Source organism: Vulpes lagopus, chromosome 14, assembly GCF_018345385.1.
Source record: "Vulpes lagopus strain Blue_001 chromosome 14, ASM1834538v1, whole genome shotgun sequence".
NCBI classification, from domain to species: domain Eukaryota; kingdom Metazoa; phylum Chordata; class Mammalia; order Carnivora; family Canidae; genus Vulpes; species Vulpes lagopus.
In genome coordinates this window covers 16,774,159-16,793,071 of record NC_054837.1, presented here as the reverse complement: position 1 = coordinate 16,793,071, position 18,913 = coordinate 16,774,159, and the positions used below count along the sequence as shown (strand labels likewise).

The following is an 18,913-nucleotide window of genomic DNA, read 5'->3' as shown; positions in this document are numbered from 1 at the left end:
CAAAGAAAGACGCAGATGGCATAGGATAACCAACATTCTTTGGGGCAGTCCAGATGTTCCTGGTTTTGTTTTTTTTATTGTGTTTGATGTGCTCTGGTGTGTTTTTTTTTTTTCAAGCCCCAAATAGCCTTGTCTTCTTACTGCTTATAACACACCGGGTGACCCTGAGCACCCTATTTCCCCTCTGTACCTCAAGTCCCCAGTCTGATCAGTTTGTAACCATGAATTCTAGGAGACTTTGGATCTTTAAGATGTGATATTTAATTATTGATTTTGTCTCTGTTGGGCAATTTCTTCTCGAGGAATGTGAAGGTGCAAGAAACCAACTGAATCAGATATTATTAATGATGATTAGACTAGTTACCAACGTTTTTATAGTACTCTTTACCAAAAATACATCAACTGATGCACCAGCCAGCCCTGCTTCCTCAAAGTCCTCACTGTAAACAGTCCAATGAGGGAAGAACTATCATCTTCCCTGCCTGGAGACCCAAAAGAGCTCCATGACTCAGTGAATGGAGTACTTCTGTGATAGCAAATGTGTGTCTGCTTCCCCTCGGCCTCTCCACCACTAGGTGCTAAGGACAGCGTTAAACCCAGCTCTTTTCATAAATTTTTCTTTCACTTACAACAGTGCTAAATATTTATTAGACACATTTTGGAAAATACCAAAAAGTAGAAGGAAGAAAACCCATGCCACCTAGAGAGGTAACCAGAGCCACCAATTTGTGACATTCCTACAGTCATATTGTAATGGAGCCTGAGTGGTGAAGTCTGACTCTTGATTTTGGCTCAGGTCATGATCTCAGGGTCGAGGGATCAAGTCCTACTTTGGGCCTCAAGCTGGGTGTGGAACCTGCTGAAGGTTCTCTCTCTCCCTCTGCCTCTGCCCCTTCCCCCTGCACTCTCTCTGTTTAAAAAATATATATATTTATATATATATACGTATATATATATATTGGCATGTATATATAGCATATAGTACATAGTACATATATAGATATATGAAAAATAAATATATATAATAACAAATTACAGGTGACTACATTTATCACACTGAGCACTGAGGAAGGCGTAGAATTATTAACATGTGATACAAAAAAAAAAAAAGATGTGATACACCTAAAACAAAGAGAAGAATGTATGTCAGTTATACTTAAAATTTTTTTAATTTAATTTAAAAATTTTAAAAAAAAAGTGAAGTCTGGTATAGTTTAAAATAAAACCAAACAAACAAACAAAAAACCCAGCTCTGCCTTACAATTTGTTTTAGTTGGTTGTGACAGTCGTTTTCATACACACCATAGAATTTTACATCTTGCTCTTTTCACTGCACATTATAGCAGACGCATTCCCCAGCTGTGGTTTCCTGCGCTTCCCGCCCCGTCACTCTGTGTCTGCGCCGCGCCGTGAGAGGCTGTCGCCACTCTGCTGCTGCCGGGCATCTGCGACACAAACCCTCAGCTCCAGAGCGCATTGTGCATTTTTTACTTTAATGGGGATGCTTCTCATTCTAATCTCGCCGTCTCTCTCATCAAAGTTAGAGAGGGAGAAAGAGAGAGGTGCTCCCTCCCTATCTTTTTTTTCTTAAGATCTTATTTATTTATTCATGAGAGACACAGAAAGAGAAGCAGAGACACAGGCAGAGGGAGAAGCAGGCTTCCTGCAGGGAGATAGATGTGGGACTCGATCCCAGGACCCTGGGATCATGACCTGAGCCAAAGGCAGACGCTCAACCACTGAGCCACCAGGCGTCCCTCCCTCCTCTTCTTTGATGGCAGAACAAATGCTCAGGGGTCTTCAGTGTGCTTCACTCCATCTGGAGATGGGGAGGTCAGCCTCTTCTGTATTTGCTGAAAGCTCTGTCGCTTCTGTTCAATATCCATATTCGGTTGTCAGGTGTGTCTGTCTTCCTAGAGTGCAGGGACCATACCCTAGAGAGTTGACTCTCTCATCCTGAGTATCAACCAACAGAGAAAGTCGGCGCCCAAAGCCATTGCCCATTAATTGAAGGGCAGCACTGGAGTGGGACATTGAATGCACACGATAGAGGAAGAATCAGCCAGATGTGACTGGGATGAGTGAAATTTGTAAGCGCTCTGAGAAAGAACAGTTAGTTTAATCTAGTGGTCATTGGGGCCCCGGGAAACACCAGCCTGGTGGAGAGAGTGAGTAAGTCTGTGGATCTCGAAGGCCCCGGGATCCAACTTTAACTAGTTCCCTCTGGACCTGGTTTTGCGTTCCGCTCCCCTGCAACATCCTGCCTGAGAAGGAGACCTTCAGCCTGCGTACATTGCAGACCACAGCCGGACACTCATCTGTGTTGAACATGGCCTTGAGTTTGGAGCCAACCATCCAGATCCCACCGTGGGAGCCCGGAGGAGGAGGCCGCCTTGGGGCGGGGAGAAAAATTTACCTGGTGGATACCAAATCCCCTTAGCAGTTAGGTTTTCGGTGAGAAGGAGCTGACTCAGCCCAGCCAGATTTACTTCCTAAAAGGCCTAATTGCTGCCATGGTTAGAATCAGTTTTACCGTGGGGACCCCAGAGCTGAGGGCAGAGTCTGTGGGAGGAAGCTGATTATGGACTCCTTTCTCTTTCATTCCCTCCTTCTCCCGTGGGCTTGTTTGGACCTAGATGTGCTGGGGTGGCCAGAGGAGATCGCAGGCCTTGGAAAGAGTCATCACCTGTGGCCCGAACCTACACCTGGGGTCCTGCTGCCTCCAACTTATAACACTTTGAAGGCAAAACTAACAAGGAAGGTGTAGAAAATCAGGCACAAGTGAGGTCACAGGTTCCAGACTGAGCTTTTTTTTCTTTTTTTAAATTTTATTTATTTATTCATGAGAGATGTAGAGAGAGAGGCAGAGACACAGGTAGAGGGAGAAGCAGGCTCCCTGTGAGGAGCCTGATGCAGGACTCGATCCCAGGACCCAGGAATCATGACCCAAGCCGAAGGCAGATGCTCAACCACTGAGCCACCTAGGTGCCCCCAGACTGAGCTTTTCTGATAACTGTGAGGATAAGAGTCACCAGAGGGGCTTTTTGGCTCCACCTTCAAGCTCCACCCCTGGAGATCCAGATGTCTTGGGTCTGGCAGGGGAGACTTATAAATGCATATTTTAACAAGGAACTCATGGAGGGGTGAAGAGCATCATGTGGGTGAATTTGAAGAACACAATAGCCCACCCAGCAGGGAAGCAAAAAACTGAGGGTTGAAGGGTAGTCTTTGGAGGAGGACACTGCTTCAAGCTGAGGAGGAGAGGCTCAGTGATAACAATACCCCCATGAGTCTTAACAGGGCTGCTAGCATGGTCTTTGGCATCAGGAAAACCGAGGTTGGAAACCCAGCTCTGCTGTGTGACCTTGGAAGGTTAACTTAGCATCCCATAGCCTCACTTTGCTCATCTGTAAAATAAGAATAATTTTTCCCTTAAAAAGCCGAGAAAAAAATAAAATGAGGTCGTGGGTAAAAAGCATTTAACACATGCCCAGTATATATGCAGCACTCAACAAAGCAATCCCAAATGAAATGTCATAAATACTGCTATTATTATGGCCAGAGGCACACTGACGTGCTTTCTGCCATTTGTCCTCACTCCTCCTCCCTTACCTCCCTCACTCGTGATCAAGGGGACATTTTTGCTAAAGAACTGGCAGAAACTAATATAGCCAGGGGACCCAACAAAACTCCCAAGCCAGTGTCAGGATCGAAGCACTCACTCTGCCCTCTCTAGCCAGATTAACAAAAGGCTCGAAGAATAATTGCCAATTACCTGATCACTCCGCAGACCAAGAGTCTGAGCTGCAAGACCTGACTAGTGTGACCCAGTGTGGCTGCCCATTTGACACCGACAGAGAAGATGGAGAGAAGATGAAACCCACACAGTTATGGTAGGGGGTAGCGGCCAAGGCAGGAGCACCATCTGGGTCCCCCAACCCCTGATGATCCAAGCTCTGCACATCGAACCACCGCAGGCGTCGGGAGCCAGGTGTCCTGATCCCTCACCCCCTTCTCTTTCTGCTCCTTCACTTTTTTCGCACTGCACAGTCTACAGAGATGGTCGGCATCAATCATTTAATAAAAGCGACAGTGAAGACAAAAAGCACAGCTATCAAGCAGACCCACGTCTGATCTGATCCTATGAGGTCGACGGGATACCTCTGTTACACGGAAGAGGCTCAATGGATTTGCCCAGGCTCATGTAGCTGGAGAATGTCGAAGGCAGGATTCGAATCCGAGTCTAACTCTGAAGACTTGATGCTTCCCACCTTGGGCCAGGAAACCTGCTTGGCCCCTGAATGACCTTGATCTGCCTTCGGGTCGTGTACACATGCCCCGTCCTCCCCAGGCCCCTTCCTGCCCTGGCACAACCCCGAGCCTGGAACGCACGCTGGCTGGTAATCAATGTGACACAACAGGAACATTTGTCGATGCCAGTTGCAAACTGTTGCAGTCTATATAGATTAAGCCACTGCCGCCGACTCCGTGAAAGTAAATGAGCCTTTCCAACGGCGGCGGAAATAAATTTAAATGACAGGACTGAAGAGCCCGGAGACTGTGGCTGAGTGAGTGTCTGTCTGCAGAAAATCGACAAGGACAGCTATCAGTCCCAGGGCTTCTATCCTGGGATGTAATTCCTCTCTATCTGGAGATCATCATCGGGGATGCTCGGACCGCTCCGGCTTCCCACTGAAGGGTGCGAATGCAATGACAGCCACAAAGACAGAGACAGCAGCTGGCATGTGCTGGGCGCTCACCGTATGTGAGGCACCCAGAGGTACCCGTCTGCAGGCATGCTTTACACACGTCAGCCTCCTGAGCAATGACGATCCTGCACAATGAGGAGCCATAGCCCCATTTGACAGTTGGGGAAACTGAGGCTCGAGGAGGTCATAGCCACTTGCCAGCTTGCAATTGACAGAAGTCAAGTGAATGCAATTGATTTCAGACATGAGTCTGCCAAACAGCTGCTGGGGCCAGCCCTTGTTTAAAATTACGAGGTGAGGGGCGCCTGGGTGGCTCAGTGGTTGAGCATCTGCCTTCGGCTCAGGGCATGATCCCGGGGTCCTGGGATAAAGTCCCACATAGGGCTCCCTGCAAGGAGCCTGCTTCTCCCTCCGCCTGTGTCTCTGCCTCTCTCTGTGTGTCTCTCATGAATAAATAAATAGAATCTTAAAAATTAATAATGAAATAAAATTACTAGGTGGGTTTACATTCAAGACAAAAATAAATCACAGTTAGCAGGGTATACAGTGCCCACCAAGGCTTGGCCCTGCGACCTCTCTACCGCACCAGCTTTCTCTCTAATCACCCTCCACCTGCTCCCCCTCGTATTCCTCCTTTGTGCTCCCCTCAGCCTGGCCTCCATGCTCCTCCTGAATCCCTCTGCCCTGAACCTGTCTCATGATTCTGAATCTTCATATCTTTCTGTGTCACCCACAAGGTCAATTTTTAATTATTTGGTTTAAAAAAAAAAAAAAGTGCCCCCTGTCCCAACCCTAGGACAATATAGCCCTGAGCCAGGGCACACAGCTTGGAGAAAAGAGTGTGGGCTTGTTACAACCCTCCCCCCAGCCTTTGTGGGACATGCTTGTGCAATGAACAGCCTGCCCAACTGTGCATGGTGGTCCTGCCACACAGACTGGGTTAGAGGCCTATTGTCTCTGCCCTGTTAGCATGCAAAGCTTCTCTCTTTCTAAGCATCTAATGCACTAAATATGATTATTTCTCCATTCCTATTACGCCTTCCGGTACATATACAATTGGCACTCGAGACTCCTGTGGACTTGATTTTTGTGACCGTAATGCTTAGCTGGGGCCTTGGCAAGATCAACCATGAGGCTCCATGGTCAGCAAAAGGAAGACAGGAAGGGAGCAGGAGAGAGAGAAGCAGAGGGAGAGACCGTCAGGAGAGGGAGAAGAAGGCAGCCCCCATATCTGTCCTGACCTCTTGGCAAGCTTTGGGTGCCTTCTTAGGCCCCTGGGTCAGGAAGTGGAGGACCTAACCCCCGGCCCCAAGCTAACAGGTGTCTTTTTCCCTCTTCCCCAGATGTGCCCCGGGAAGGAGATGCTGGCCCTTCGGGTGCTTCCCTTCTGCCCTCAGGAGCGCTGGGGAGCAGCAGTCTGAGCAAAGAGACCCTGGAAGAGAGAGTGACCATGGCCCCTCCGAATCCGGCACAGTCGGGGGAAGATCTTCGAGAGCCGAGGCTGGAAGGGGCAGCCCCCTCAGCTGCCCTGTCCACGCTGCTGCCCGAGGAGGCCACCACCAAGCGTGCCCTCCCATCCGGGAAGAAGCTGCCCTCACTCAAGCAGGTGAACTCGGCCAGGAAACAGCTGCGGCCCAAAGCCACGGCCACGGCAGCCATCCAGAGGGCGGCGTCCCTGCCTGCGTCCTCGGGCCTGGGGCTCCTCTCCTCTGCCACGGAGAAGCCTCGCCCGCCAGGGGACCCCGAGCCCGCCGCCTCCGAGGAGCCCCTCTGGCTGGACCGGAAGGCAGGTGCAGTCCCCACAACGCCCGCGCCCCTGCAGATCTCCCCCTTCACCTCGCAGCCCTATGTGGCCCACACGCTCCCTCAGAGACCGGACCCCGGGGAGCCTGCCACGCCTGATGATGCCCCTGATGCTTCCCCCGAGGATGCCAGTCCTATGACCTTGATGGACAAAGGCGAGAACGAACTGACCGGCTCGGCCTCAGAGGAGAGCCAGGAGACCACGACATCCACCATCATCACCACCACAGTCATCACGACTGAGCAGGCCCCAGGTATGCAGCCCCCAGACCCTCCAATCCTCCTGCTGCAACCATGGGGCACCCGTTATGTACAGGGCATGGCAGGAGGGGGGCCAGGCAGGTCCAGGCCCTACCATCACTTACCACCTATTAAGCACTGACTGTGAGCTTGATCTGTGGCTCGGAATTAATATCCCCATTTTAAAGATGAGACAACTGAGACTCAGAGAAATCAAGCAATTTGCCCAAGGCCGTACAGCTAACGAGTGAGATTCAAACCATTTTCAGCTTGGAATAGAATCCTTTAACCTGCCCGAAGGCCCTAACCTTTTCAAAGTGCTGTTTTTAAAGATTTATTTATTTTTCGAGAGAGAGAAAGAGAGAGTGCACACATGTGAGGAGGGGCAGAGGGAATGGGAGAGTGAAAATCTTTTTTTTTTAAGATTTTATTTATTTATTCATGAGAGAAAGAGAGAGAGACAGAGACGTAGGCAGAGGGAGAAGCAGGCTCCCCATGGGGAGCCCGAGGCAGGACTTGATCCCAGGACCCCGGGATCATGACCTGAGCCGAAGACAGACGCTCAACCACTGAGCCACCCAGACGTCTGGGGAGAGAGAATGTCAAGCAGACTCCCCACTGAGCAGCCTGTGGCTGGGCTGATCTTAAGACCCCAGACCACCACCCCCAAACCAAAACCAAGAGTCTGACGTCCAACCACGGCGCCAGCAGGCACTCCTCAAAGTGCTTTTACTTTGACCATTACATGGACTTCTTCAGACTTGATAAAATGCACTTCTGTGTTCTAGTCTTAATCCTGTCTTCTTTCCTGACTTCAGAGAAGACAGACACCAACTGTTGATCATAGGTGGATTCTGGACCAAAGCATTGTGGCCTCTCTCTAAAAAGTGTAAGCTCTGGGTTTGAATCCTGCTCCCTCTGTATGAGCTTCGCCCAGACACTGGCTCCCTCCGAGTTTTGGTTTATGTATCTCTAAAATGGGGATGAGGGCAGCCCTGGTGGTGCAGCAGTTTAGCGCCGCCTGCAGCTCAGGGTGTGATCCTGGAGACCAGGGATCAAGTCCCACGTCGGGCTCCCTGCATGGAGCCTGCTTCTCCCTCTGCCTGTATCTCTGCCTCCCTCTCTCTGTGTCTCTATGAATAACTAAATAAAATCTTTAAAAAAATAAAAATAAAAAATAAATAAAATGGGGATGAAATGTCCGGCACCCCAAGGATGATGGGGGTCGGCCCCATGCACGGGTTAGAATGGTGCCTAGCGGTATGCAGTAAGTGATCACTCTGGGTCAGCTATTGCAGTTTTGACTATCAGGTTGGTTCTGGAACTGAAAAACCATTGTTACCAGCAATGGGAGGGCCGGGGACATGAGAACACAGGGGTCCCAGGGGCCTGGTGCCACCCCGCAGCCCATCTGAGACATGACATCGGAGCTGTCCTCTGTGTCCTAATTAAAGCGGTCTCTCCAGCTCCCTGCAGCGTGAGCTTCTCCGATCCCGAAGGGTACATCGACTCCAGCGACTACCCACCACTGCCCCTCAACAGCTTCCTGGAGTGTACGTACAACGTGACGGTCTACACTGGCTACGGTGTGGAGCTCCAGGTAACTGCAGAAGGGTGCTCTACAGTGCCTGCTTCTTCCAGCAGGACGTCTCTGAAGGGTTGTCTGACCCAGGCTTACTGCTATCGTCCTTACCAAATTGGTCCCTTCTTTGACCTAAGCAGGGCAACTGGAGCTGGGCTTTGTTGAATGCATAGGAGTTCCCAACTCAGGGCACAGCTGAAATAGCTTGGCGTACATGGAAGAAGAGGATCTGCTAATAAAGTGTGGGGCATTATACTCAGAAGGAAAGCCCTCTTATACTGAGCACCGCACACACCACACACACACACACACACACGCCCGCACGTACACACACGCACACGCACATGCACGCAAGCCCCACCAGCTCATATGATTCATAGACTTTTGTCTGTAAACTATGAATGGAAAAACAGAGTGGCATAGAGCTCAGACATCTGGGTTTAAGTCCCAGCTCTACCAGTGAAACCCGTGTGCCTCTGCACAAAGGATTTTACCTCTCTGAGCCTCGGTCTCCCCATCAGTAAAATAGAGATGATAATGTTACGACTTTACACAATTTCAGGGTGGTATAAATATGACAGAGAACAGTCAGCCAGAGCCTAGCTCAGTTATGTTACCAATTACCCTCAACCTAGTTCCTTCCTCAACTGACTCCCCCACCCCCACCATTTTTTTAAAAATAGAACAAGGAGGGTGGGTGCCTGGGAGTGGGGAGCAGTCCAGTTTACTGCCCCCCATGAGAGGCGGGGGAGGATAGTTGGAAAAGAAAGGTGGCACCACGTGGTGGCAGGTCCTTCCAGGCCAAGGTTAGAGGTCTGGATATGTACCTTTTTCTAATGGACAATAAAGAGCCATCAAAAGTTTTTGAGCTGGGTTGGTTGTGACCTAACCAGAACTTTAGAAAAGTTTTTTCCGATAAAAGGTAAGCCCCTTGGCAGCAGAACCCGTGGTCTTTGCAGCCCCCAGAGCTCAGCACAGTGTGGGGCACATAGTAGGTATTTCGTTAGTGTTCGTGGAATGAAAATAAACTGGAGGAAAGTTGTAGTTCATCGGAAGCCAGCACTCGCTGCACCGTTTCCTTCCACCCTGTGTCTAACACCATATGAAGCTCTTTACCGGGCATGGAACTTCTTCACTGAGCACCTGCTGGTACCAGTCACGGCTGTTTACGCTGGGGGACACGGCGGTGTGCAAACTGATGCAGTACCTCCCCTTATGATTGAGACAGACACACTTGGAAGACATTAGGATGCCATGTGAAAAGGTCTCTAGTGGGTGTTTATAGGGGATGTTGTAGCATCACATTGGAGAGATGGGCAAGCTCCTTGGTAGTCAGGGGAGGTCTCATGGAGAAGGGCAATCTCTGTGGGGCTTTGGTGAATGAGTAGGAGTTCATCAAAGAGTATATGATCCCAAAGAGGAAGTGCTCATGGGTGAGGCCACTGGAAGAGGCATGAAAACCCAAACCGGCCACTGGGAACTGACAAAGTGCCCCACTCAGCCCTATTCCATTTGCATATCTTTATGCACAACTAAAGTGTTCCCCCTCTTTCTCCTCCAAACCTAGAAAATGGGCTTGGAAAATCAAGTACACAGTTCCTTGTGGAAGTTCTGCAATTAGAGCTACTGTTTTATAGCATGAGAGTGGCCCTGAGAATGCCCTGGAAATGAGCCCCCCACTCCTCCTTGCCAGTTCTTACAGAAAGAGGAAGAATGATTTCAACCTACATAAATATGTATTGAGCACCTGCTATGTGCCAAACACTATTCTGGGCACTGGGGACACAGGACGAATGGAGGAAAAATGCCTACCTTCGTGGAGCTTACATTCTGGTGGGATGCCTCGTTCTGTCCTCTTGGAGTTTGGGCCTCAGGCACAAGCTGATCAAGCCCTTCCTCCCCTCCCCCATCTCTAGGAGAGTGTACCTCAGCTGCCAGGGTGCAGGAGGCTCTCTCACAGGACTCCTCCATGGACACTTACAGATTTTTGCAGTACCTACGTCTGTCTTGCAGCTTGGGTTCGCTCTGGTCCCTCAGCCTTTGGGGAGATGAGGGGAGCCTAGATGTTTCCAGGGCTGCAGAGGTTTCCAAGGGAGCCCATCTGTCCCCTTGACCAGGGGCTGGCTGAGGGCTGCTGTGCTGGCAGTACCGGGGTCTGCTAAGGGTGCTGCCCTGGGAGCCCCACGGCCTGGAAGGGCCCAGTCTCAAACACAACTCAGAGTTTCTCTCTGTCTCCCCCCCCCCCCCGCCCCATCCCCAGGTGAAGAGCGTGAACCTGTCTGACGGCGAGCTGCTCTCCATCCGCGGGGTGGATGGTCCCACCCTGACTGTTCTGGCCAACCAGACTCTCCTAGTAGAGGGACAGGTTATCCGAAGTCCCACCAACACCATCTCTGTCTACTTCCGGACCTTCCAGGACGACGCCCTCGGGACCTTCCAGCTGCACTACCAGGGTAAGCTCGCACCAAGGCTAATGAGGTCTAATAAGCTGTCTGCCTCAGTTTCCCCCTGGAGCCAAGCATTCTCAAACTTTGTGTCAGGGAGCCCTCCGACAGTTTGGTAAAACCTCTGGATCCCTTCTCAGAATAATGTGTTTAAAAGCACAAAACAAAACCTAGACAATTAAAAAGGAAACCAGGCAGATTGAATTACAGTTGTCAAAATATTGTTTTAATCTGTGATATCATAACCTCTGTGCTCCTTTTATTAGTGCATTAAATAATAATCTCCCCCCCCCCGGCAGTTCTGATAATTGCTGTAATTTCAAAGTACTGAAGAACATAAGAAATATGTCAAGATATCTACTTTGATATGAAAATATCTGTGATTCCTCTTGGTGACGATGTCACGTTCTGTTGCCTACATACGTGATTGAAGGAAATAGCACAGTTCCGTTAAAGGTAAATGGAAACCAGCAAGCCACGTTTTCCCATTCGGGTCCATGGCTCCTGAATTCCATAAATGAATCCCGGGGGAGTCCATGGACTTCTGGTAAAGAGCCTCAGCCCCCCACCCAGGGGTCCTGCTCTCTCCCATTTCTTCTGCAATGTTTCTTGCTCTCCTTTTTGTCTGAGACTCCTGTCTTGCTTTCTTGCTCTTTGCTCTCACTTCCTTCCTCCTCCTTCTCTGTCCCTCCCTCTTTTCTTGCCTCTTTGACTTCTTCTTTTCCCTCTCTTCTTTCCCTCCCTCCCTACTCCCTTCCTTCTGGCTGGCTTTCTCTCTCTCCCCCTCGCATCCAACCTCCCCACCTCCCTAGTCCTTCCCAGGACCTCAGCTTACTTCCCTGAGCCAGGAGCACACCCTGTGCACCTGCCAGATATCTGCATAGAAAGTGGAGTCCACCCTCACACATCTGGATATTTGGCACCATGCACGTTGGCATCCAACTGGCCGAACATCTGGAAAACCAGTTCACTTATAACTTTCCCCCTTGGATGTCTCTGAAACAGGCGGATGAGTGTCTGAGAGGACCTGTTTCATTACCACCTTCCAATACCAAGACCACTCGCTACTGTCTTTGTCCCTTACAGAATGGGGGTTAAAAAAACAGCTTGTCGGACCCTTGGGTTGGATGTAATCCTCCCAGTGCATTCTGGGATTACTGATACCTTATGCAGTGGGAGTGGTCAGACCACGCAGTCCAAAGGTCCAGCTAGTATGGATTTCCCATCTTCTTGGGAAAATTGAGGAGCTCAGCATGGCCACCTAGAGCATTCTACCACTCCCAACTAGACATTGGGCTAAGGAGGCTCTTCCTTGGCATTTCCTATTTAATCCTTACTGCCATCGGTGAGGTAGAGACAATTGTCGACTCCACTGGAAAGATGAGGAGAGCCAAGTTCAGGGCACTGTGTCCCTTTCTCGAGGTCACATAGTTTCAAAGTGATAGAGGAAGAACATAAACCCACATTGTTCTCCCCCAAAGGCCAAGCCTGTATGCACCAGGACATTATTTTCAAGTCGTCCTGTCCTTTGGCATTTCCTGAAGAGCTGCTTGTCCTAGCTCCAGTCCAAGAGTGTGCATTTTTAACAAACTGGAGATGTTTGAACTGGTAGGATTAAATCTACCTGGGTCATCCTGCCCCTCCTGTGCCCAAGGAGAAGGCCATTCTGTGTCCACGTGGAGAGAGGCTCACATGAGGTGTGGGGAACTCGTTTTTTTCACCCCAAACCTGTGGTCTCTGGTTAGGCAGGATGGGGACCTTGGAGCCCAGAAAAAGTGCCAATCTGACAGTCTCAGCATCTTATGATCAACGAGAGTCACAAAAATACCACCTCCAGCACTCTGGAGTCCCCAGGGGCCTCATCTTTTCTCCTCAGCACAAATTGGCTCCCGGGATGTGGGTCACGTTCTTCCTCTCCCCGCTCCTGAGGGATGACTGTCCGCCTTTACGTTTCTTCCAGCCTTCATGCTGAGCTGCAATTTTCCCCGCCGGCCTGACTATGGGGATGTCACAGTGATGGACCTGCACTCGGGTGGGGTGGCCCACTTCCACTGCCACCTGGGTTATGAGCTCCAGGGTGCCAAGACGCTGACTTGCATTAATGCCTCCAAGCCCCACTGGAGCAGCCAGGAGCCCATCTGTTCAGGTACACTCCAACCTCGCCGGATCAGACACGGATAGTCCACTCAGAGGCGAGAGACCAACCCCAGGCCATTAGACTGACCTTAAGGATAGGCACTCAGCCCAAGGGAGAAGATCGCCCCCAAGACGGATGACAACTATCATTGAAATCTTTAATCTGTGAAAAAATACACATAACCTAAAATTAACATTAGTGACATTTAGCACATCTGCAGTGTCATGCAACCATCACCACTCTGTAGTTTCAGAACATCTTCATCACCCCCAAAAGGAAACCTTGCACCCACTTGCACTCACTCCCCATTTTCCCCTCCCCCACAACCCTTGGCAGCCACCAACATGCTTCCTGTATAGATAGATTTGCCTATTCTGGACATTTCGTGTAAATGGGATCAAACGATACATGGTCTTTTGTAACTGGCTTCTTTCACTCAGGATTATGTGTATCCAAAATTCATTCATGTCATAGCATTGGGTCAGTATTTTGTTCCTTTTTATGGCTGAGCAATATGCCATTGTGCAGCTGTGCCCCCATTTTATCCGTTTATTCATTGGTGGACGCTAGAGTTTTTCCCCCTTTTTGGCAATTAAGAATAATGCTGCTGTGAACACTTTTGTACCAGTTTTTGTGGGGACGTATGTTTTCATTTCTCCTGGGTCCATACTCAGGAGTGGAATCACTGGGTCATAGGGTAATTCTCTGTTTAGCTTTTTAAGGACCCGTCAAACTGTTTTCCCTAGAGGCTGCACCATTTGGCTTTCCTACGTGCCATGTAGGACAGTTCCAATTTCTCCACATCCTCACCAGCACTTATTATTTTACACATTTTCTTTTTATGATTCTAGCCGTGGTGGTGGGTGTGACGCTTTCTTGTTCTCATTGTGGTTTTGATTTGCATTTCCCTGATGGCTAATGGCGCTGAGCAGCTTTCCTGTGCTTCTTGGCCATTTGTAGATCTTCTAAGAGAAGCATCTATTCCAGTGCTTTGCCTGCTTTTTTTTCTTTAATTTGTTATTTGTCTTTTTATTGTTGACTTGTAAGAGTTCTTTGTATATTCTGGATATTAGATCCTTATCAGAGATATTATTTGCAACTATCTTACCCCAATCAGTGGGTTGTTTTTACACTTAATTTTTTTTAATAATTAATTTATTTTAGAGAGAGACCACGCATGTGCATGAGCAGGGGGAGAGGCAAAGGGAGAGAATGTCTCAAGCAGGCTCCACAGTGAGCACAGAACCTGACTCAGGGCTCCATCCCAGGACCCTGAGATCATGACCTAAACCCAAAACCAAGAGTCGAGCGCTCAACCAACTGAGCCACCCAGGCAACCCATGTTTCTTTACTTCTTGATAATGTCCTCCAATGCAGAAAAGCTTTTCATTTTGACAAAGTGTAATTTATCGATTTTTCTTTTTTGTGAAGAGTGATTCACACTCTTCTGTGCTTTTGGTGAGCCTGCTGCCACATTTTGAACCCAGTTAACAAATACTGAGACACTGCCAGGGCTGCCATAGGTGTTCACAGCAATCTTTTTTTTTTTTTTTTTTTTTTTTTTTTTTACTTATTTATTCATGAGAGACACAGAGACAGGGGCAGAGACACAAGCAGAGGGAGAAGCAGGTTCCATGCAGGGACCTCAATGCGGGACTCGATCCCAGGATTCTGGGATCACAATCTGAGCCAAAGGCAGACACTCACCGCAGAGCCACCCGGGGACCCCTTCACAGCAATCCTACTTGATGAGAACCATTACCTCCATTTTACAGATAAGGAAACAAAGGCTTATCGAGTTGAAGCCACTTGCCCAAAGTCACCAAACAAATTGAAACAAGTCCAGAGCTCTTCTCTCCTGAGCCGTTTTTCTCAAAGCATGGTCTACAGACCAGTGAGATTATTACAGATGCATAATCCTGGGCCCCCTACATGACCAAGTGAATCAGAATCTACATTTTAATATGCCCCTGTGTGATTTATGTACATGTTATAGATTGAGAAGCTCTAGGTTATACCACACGGTCCCTGTACTGCTAGGCATAACCTTAACCATCCTTGGCTATCAAGAGAGCAAAACCCTATTAGATTCTCAGAAGTTCTGATGGTGGTCAGGACAGCATAGAGTGCTTGTAATAACTGAGCACCTACTATGTGCCAGGGCACAAGCCACATACAAGGAGAATCCTGGGAATAATAATAAATTATTCCTTCCTCCAGGCATTCAGTCAATGGAATCCAAAAGCAAATGAGGCCTGATGACACATTCTGAGATTTGATTGTTGCAGTATTGTTCCCCTAAGGCCCTTCAGAATTTTTCTTCTTTGCTTTTAACAAAAGGGAAAAATCCAAACCATAGGGCAGTTGGTCTCTGTGCCTCTTTCGCGTTAATTTTTATCTATGTGTGAAATCAGAGAAGAATTAAGCCTCAATTTGTGCTAAGAAAGATGGATGGGGAGCCACGGCTGGCAAATTGAAGCCAAACAGAGCCATCACTTGGCTTAATAAGGCGAGGAAGGGGAGCAGAGAGGCAGCAGATGAGCAGCAGCTTGGAGAGGACAGGTGGCCAGTGCCCCCCACCAGGGACGGTGTCCTCGATCTCCTCAGCTCCGGAGCCATAGGACAACAATGCTGGCTATGTTTTGAGCACTTGTACTGTGCCAAGGAGGGTGCCAAGTTCCCTATATGTGTCATTTCATTGATTTCTCACCACAGCCCTATAAGCTGCATGGAATCATTACCACCCTTTTATAGCAAACTCGAGGTTCACAGAGTTTCTGTGACTTGTTCTAGATCAGTAGCAGGTGAGTGGTATGGGTGGATTTAAACCTCCTCTTTAGGACAAGAAGGGGGTCAGGAGAGAGATAGAGACAGACAGGCACACAGACACACACACACACACACACACACACACACACCTCTGCTCATGGTTCTGAAAGAAGTATGGGTGTTGGAGGATGGGGAGGGGGCTTCTTGGCAATGTCTTTGCTGTAAATCAGCAGAATCCGGAGCACAGCAGAGAGCTAGCTATCTTTTTCACCCCTAGCAAGTTTTTATTAGTAATGTAGTCATTCAACAAACATTTAATGAGATCCAAGTATCTCCTAAAAATAATTCCTCACATTTGTCTATCTCCCTTCAGTTCACAAATCATTTTTTTAATATCTCTTTATTAGATTTTTATGATAGAAGTAATAAATGCTCTGGTAAAAAAATTTTTTTCAAGAAATTCAAAAGTGTAAAGATAGAAGCAAATCACTTTTATATTTATGGTCTCAATAGATTTTTTGCAAATAACTCATTGAAATAGGTATGGCAGGACCATTTTGTGACTTGGTTTATTTTCCCCACTTAAAATATAGGGAGCACTTTTCTATAGTCGCAAGTAATCCTCAAGAACGTGATTTTTAATAGCAGATGAACGAAGTGCATTTATTTCACCGAACAGCTGTGAGTGGACAAACATGTTGCTTCTCTTTTTTTTGCTCTTAGAAGCACGTCCGTGGTGAACACCCTCATTCATAAATCTTGGTGAAAATCTCCAAATCTTCTTTTTAGTGTAAATTCCCAGAACTTTAATGACTAGGTCAGAGTTTGGGAACATATTTTCTAGATATTTCTCCAAATTGCTCTCCTGAAAGGTCATAGCAATTTGCATTCTAACCAGTTATGACTGAGAGCACCCATTTCCCACCACCTTCCCCATCGGCAAGTTATGGCTGCTTTTTGCCTTGACTGGTCAGGTGGATGAAAATAGAATACAATCTAGATTTGCTTTTCATTTATTATTAGTGAGTCTGCATTTTTAGTGCTTACTAAATACTGAAAGTGTATTTCTACTTTTGAGGACTATTTATGTCCTTGATTACCATCTTATAGTGAAGAATCAGGGCACAGCCAGCACGATGAAAGAATCCTTAAATCATGGTTGTTCTCTATCATGGAACACACAGGGTGGGTGGTTCCAGCCAGGGAATGAGGTTTCCGATAAAATAGAATGAACCTCGTCCAAGACAAGAGGCCTTTATCATATCTCCCTCTTCCCATCCTGTTGCCCCTCAACCAAGGGGTTGGGGTGGGAATCTCTTTCTCTGTGTCTCCTCTCATGATCACCCCCCCATTTCCACCCCCAGCCCCTTGTGGAGGGGCTGTGCACAACGCCACCATCGGCCGGGTCCTCTCCCCAAGTTACCCAGGAAACGCCAATGGGAGCCAGTTCTGTGTGTGGACAATCGAAGCTCCGGAGAGCCAGAAGCTGCACCTACATTTTGAGAGGCTGTCACTGCATGACAAGGACAGGTAAGCCCCCGAGGACTTACCCCAGCAGCCTCCTTCCTTCCCAGAGTGTGTGGCTGGGGATCTGGAGTCTGGAAATGGCTCATTGAGGTCAAGAAAGGAAGGGCTGAGGAAGTTGGCAAGGTATTAGACACCATCAGCTCCAATCTCCTCCTTTTACAAGTAAGGAAACTCAGACATATAGAGGGAAAGGGACTCACCCCAGGTCACACGGTAGGATAGGGGAATCCAGATCCCCGTGTTGCACCACCTCATTGTTTCTCCTGCATGCCCCTTTTTGCAGTTAACAAGGAGGGAGTATTTGCTGAGCATCTGCTCTGTGCCCAGTCTGTACTAAGCTCCATGGAGAACCAGAGAGAAGTAGCAAGACTTGATTTCCTGTTCAATAGGAAATTGAAGTGGAAACACTAGACTTGTACCCATGAAGGAACTAGGGAGATGTTGCAAGGCAATACCTAAGCAAGAGCATGTCTGTAGACTCTAAGTAATACACATAGAATCCCTTAAAGTTTTCATATTCTATGGCTTTATACTAGAATATTCTCGAATGTTCTAGAAAACTAGACCTGCTGCCTTAGGGTGTATTCTCTTAAAAACAGACATGGGGACAAGGATGTTAGGGAAAGTCACTCATTTGGGAGCAAATCCTAGGAAGCACAGGTAGAGGCATGGGACATTGGGTTGGAAAGGGAAAGGAGTCACCACGGTGTGCGTTAGTGAGCAGGTGACTGTGGGGAGCAGCTGGGATTCTGTCCACCGGAGGCCTCTGGGAAACTGTATTGAGTACGACTCAGAGCGGTCCTTTTGGAGGGGGCAGGATCTGGGGTACTTATCCACCACCACCACGCATCTATCATTGGATGGGATGCTCCTGGACACACTAACTCCCCAGCACTGCCTGCCACACTTTGAGCTGGTTGAGCTAACTGATGCTCAGAGACTTTGTGTGGGAAGCCAGCCCTGTCCTCATCCTAGCCACAGTGGACACATGGAAAAATGAACAAACCACGGCTTCAACATTTATATATTTTGGTAATATTAGAAATTCACCTGGGCAGCATAAGATAAACCCTTTTTATGAGTCACAGTAAAAAAAAAATTTAAAAAAATAAAAAATAAACTTCAGAGGATTAAAAATGCCTGTTTATGACTCCATAAAAGAAATGTATCTAATCTGTATACGGCTTCTTTCCCCGTTTTTGCATAATTTCTTTAAAAATACCAAGACTAGCAAGGAGTCAGGTATCAAATGGTTTTAATAACAATGAAAATGAATACCAACATTTTGTGTAGCACATTTTATTTTTCAGGGCACCTGATCCTGTCGTATTCTCAAAACCCACCTGTAAGATAGGTAGAAGAGACGTGATGATCCCTCCTTTCATAGCTGTAGAAACTGAGGCCCAAGGTGTACTGAGACTTGGGAAGAGAATTGGGAAGAGAAAATCAGGACTCCTGACTCCACACACTGTGCTCTTACGATATCAGACTGAAAGACAGAGCCTGTTAGGGGCCAAATGCTTAATAAATTTGACTCGTATACCTTCTCCGTCCTAGGCATGTTATGCACATGGCCTCTATCTAGTTCCCACACTCTGATGTAGGTGGGTATAATTTCATCCTTTTTATAGATGAAGAAACAGAGGCACAGTGGTGTGAAGTGTCCTTGCCCAAAGTCACACAGCTCAGAAGGTTACAGAGT

At 48.0% G+C, this 18,913-nt stretch overlaps 1 protein-coding gene across 1 annotated transcript in view; it reads left to right on the top strand.

Annotated features, from left to right (window-relative positions):
- The window catches only part of SEZ6L (seizure related 6 homolog like), a 188,376-nt gene that overhangs the window by 111,433 nt on the left and 58,030 nt on the right, over positions 1-18,913 (top strand). The window contains exons 3-7 of the mRNA XM_041729298.1: positions 6,053-6,766; positions 8,219-8,352; positions 10,595-10,787; positions 12,739-12,924; positions 17,049-17,214. Coding sequence (XP_041585232.1) covers positions 6,053-6,766; positions 8,219-8,352; positions 10,595-10,787; positions 12,739-12,924; positions 17,049-17,214 — 1,393 coding nt within the window. The remainder of the gene's footprint in view (positions 1-6,052; positions 6,767-8,218; positions 8,353-10,594; positions 10,788-12,738; positions 12,925-17,048; positions 17,215-18,913) is intronic.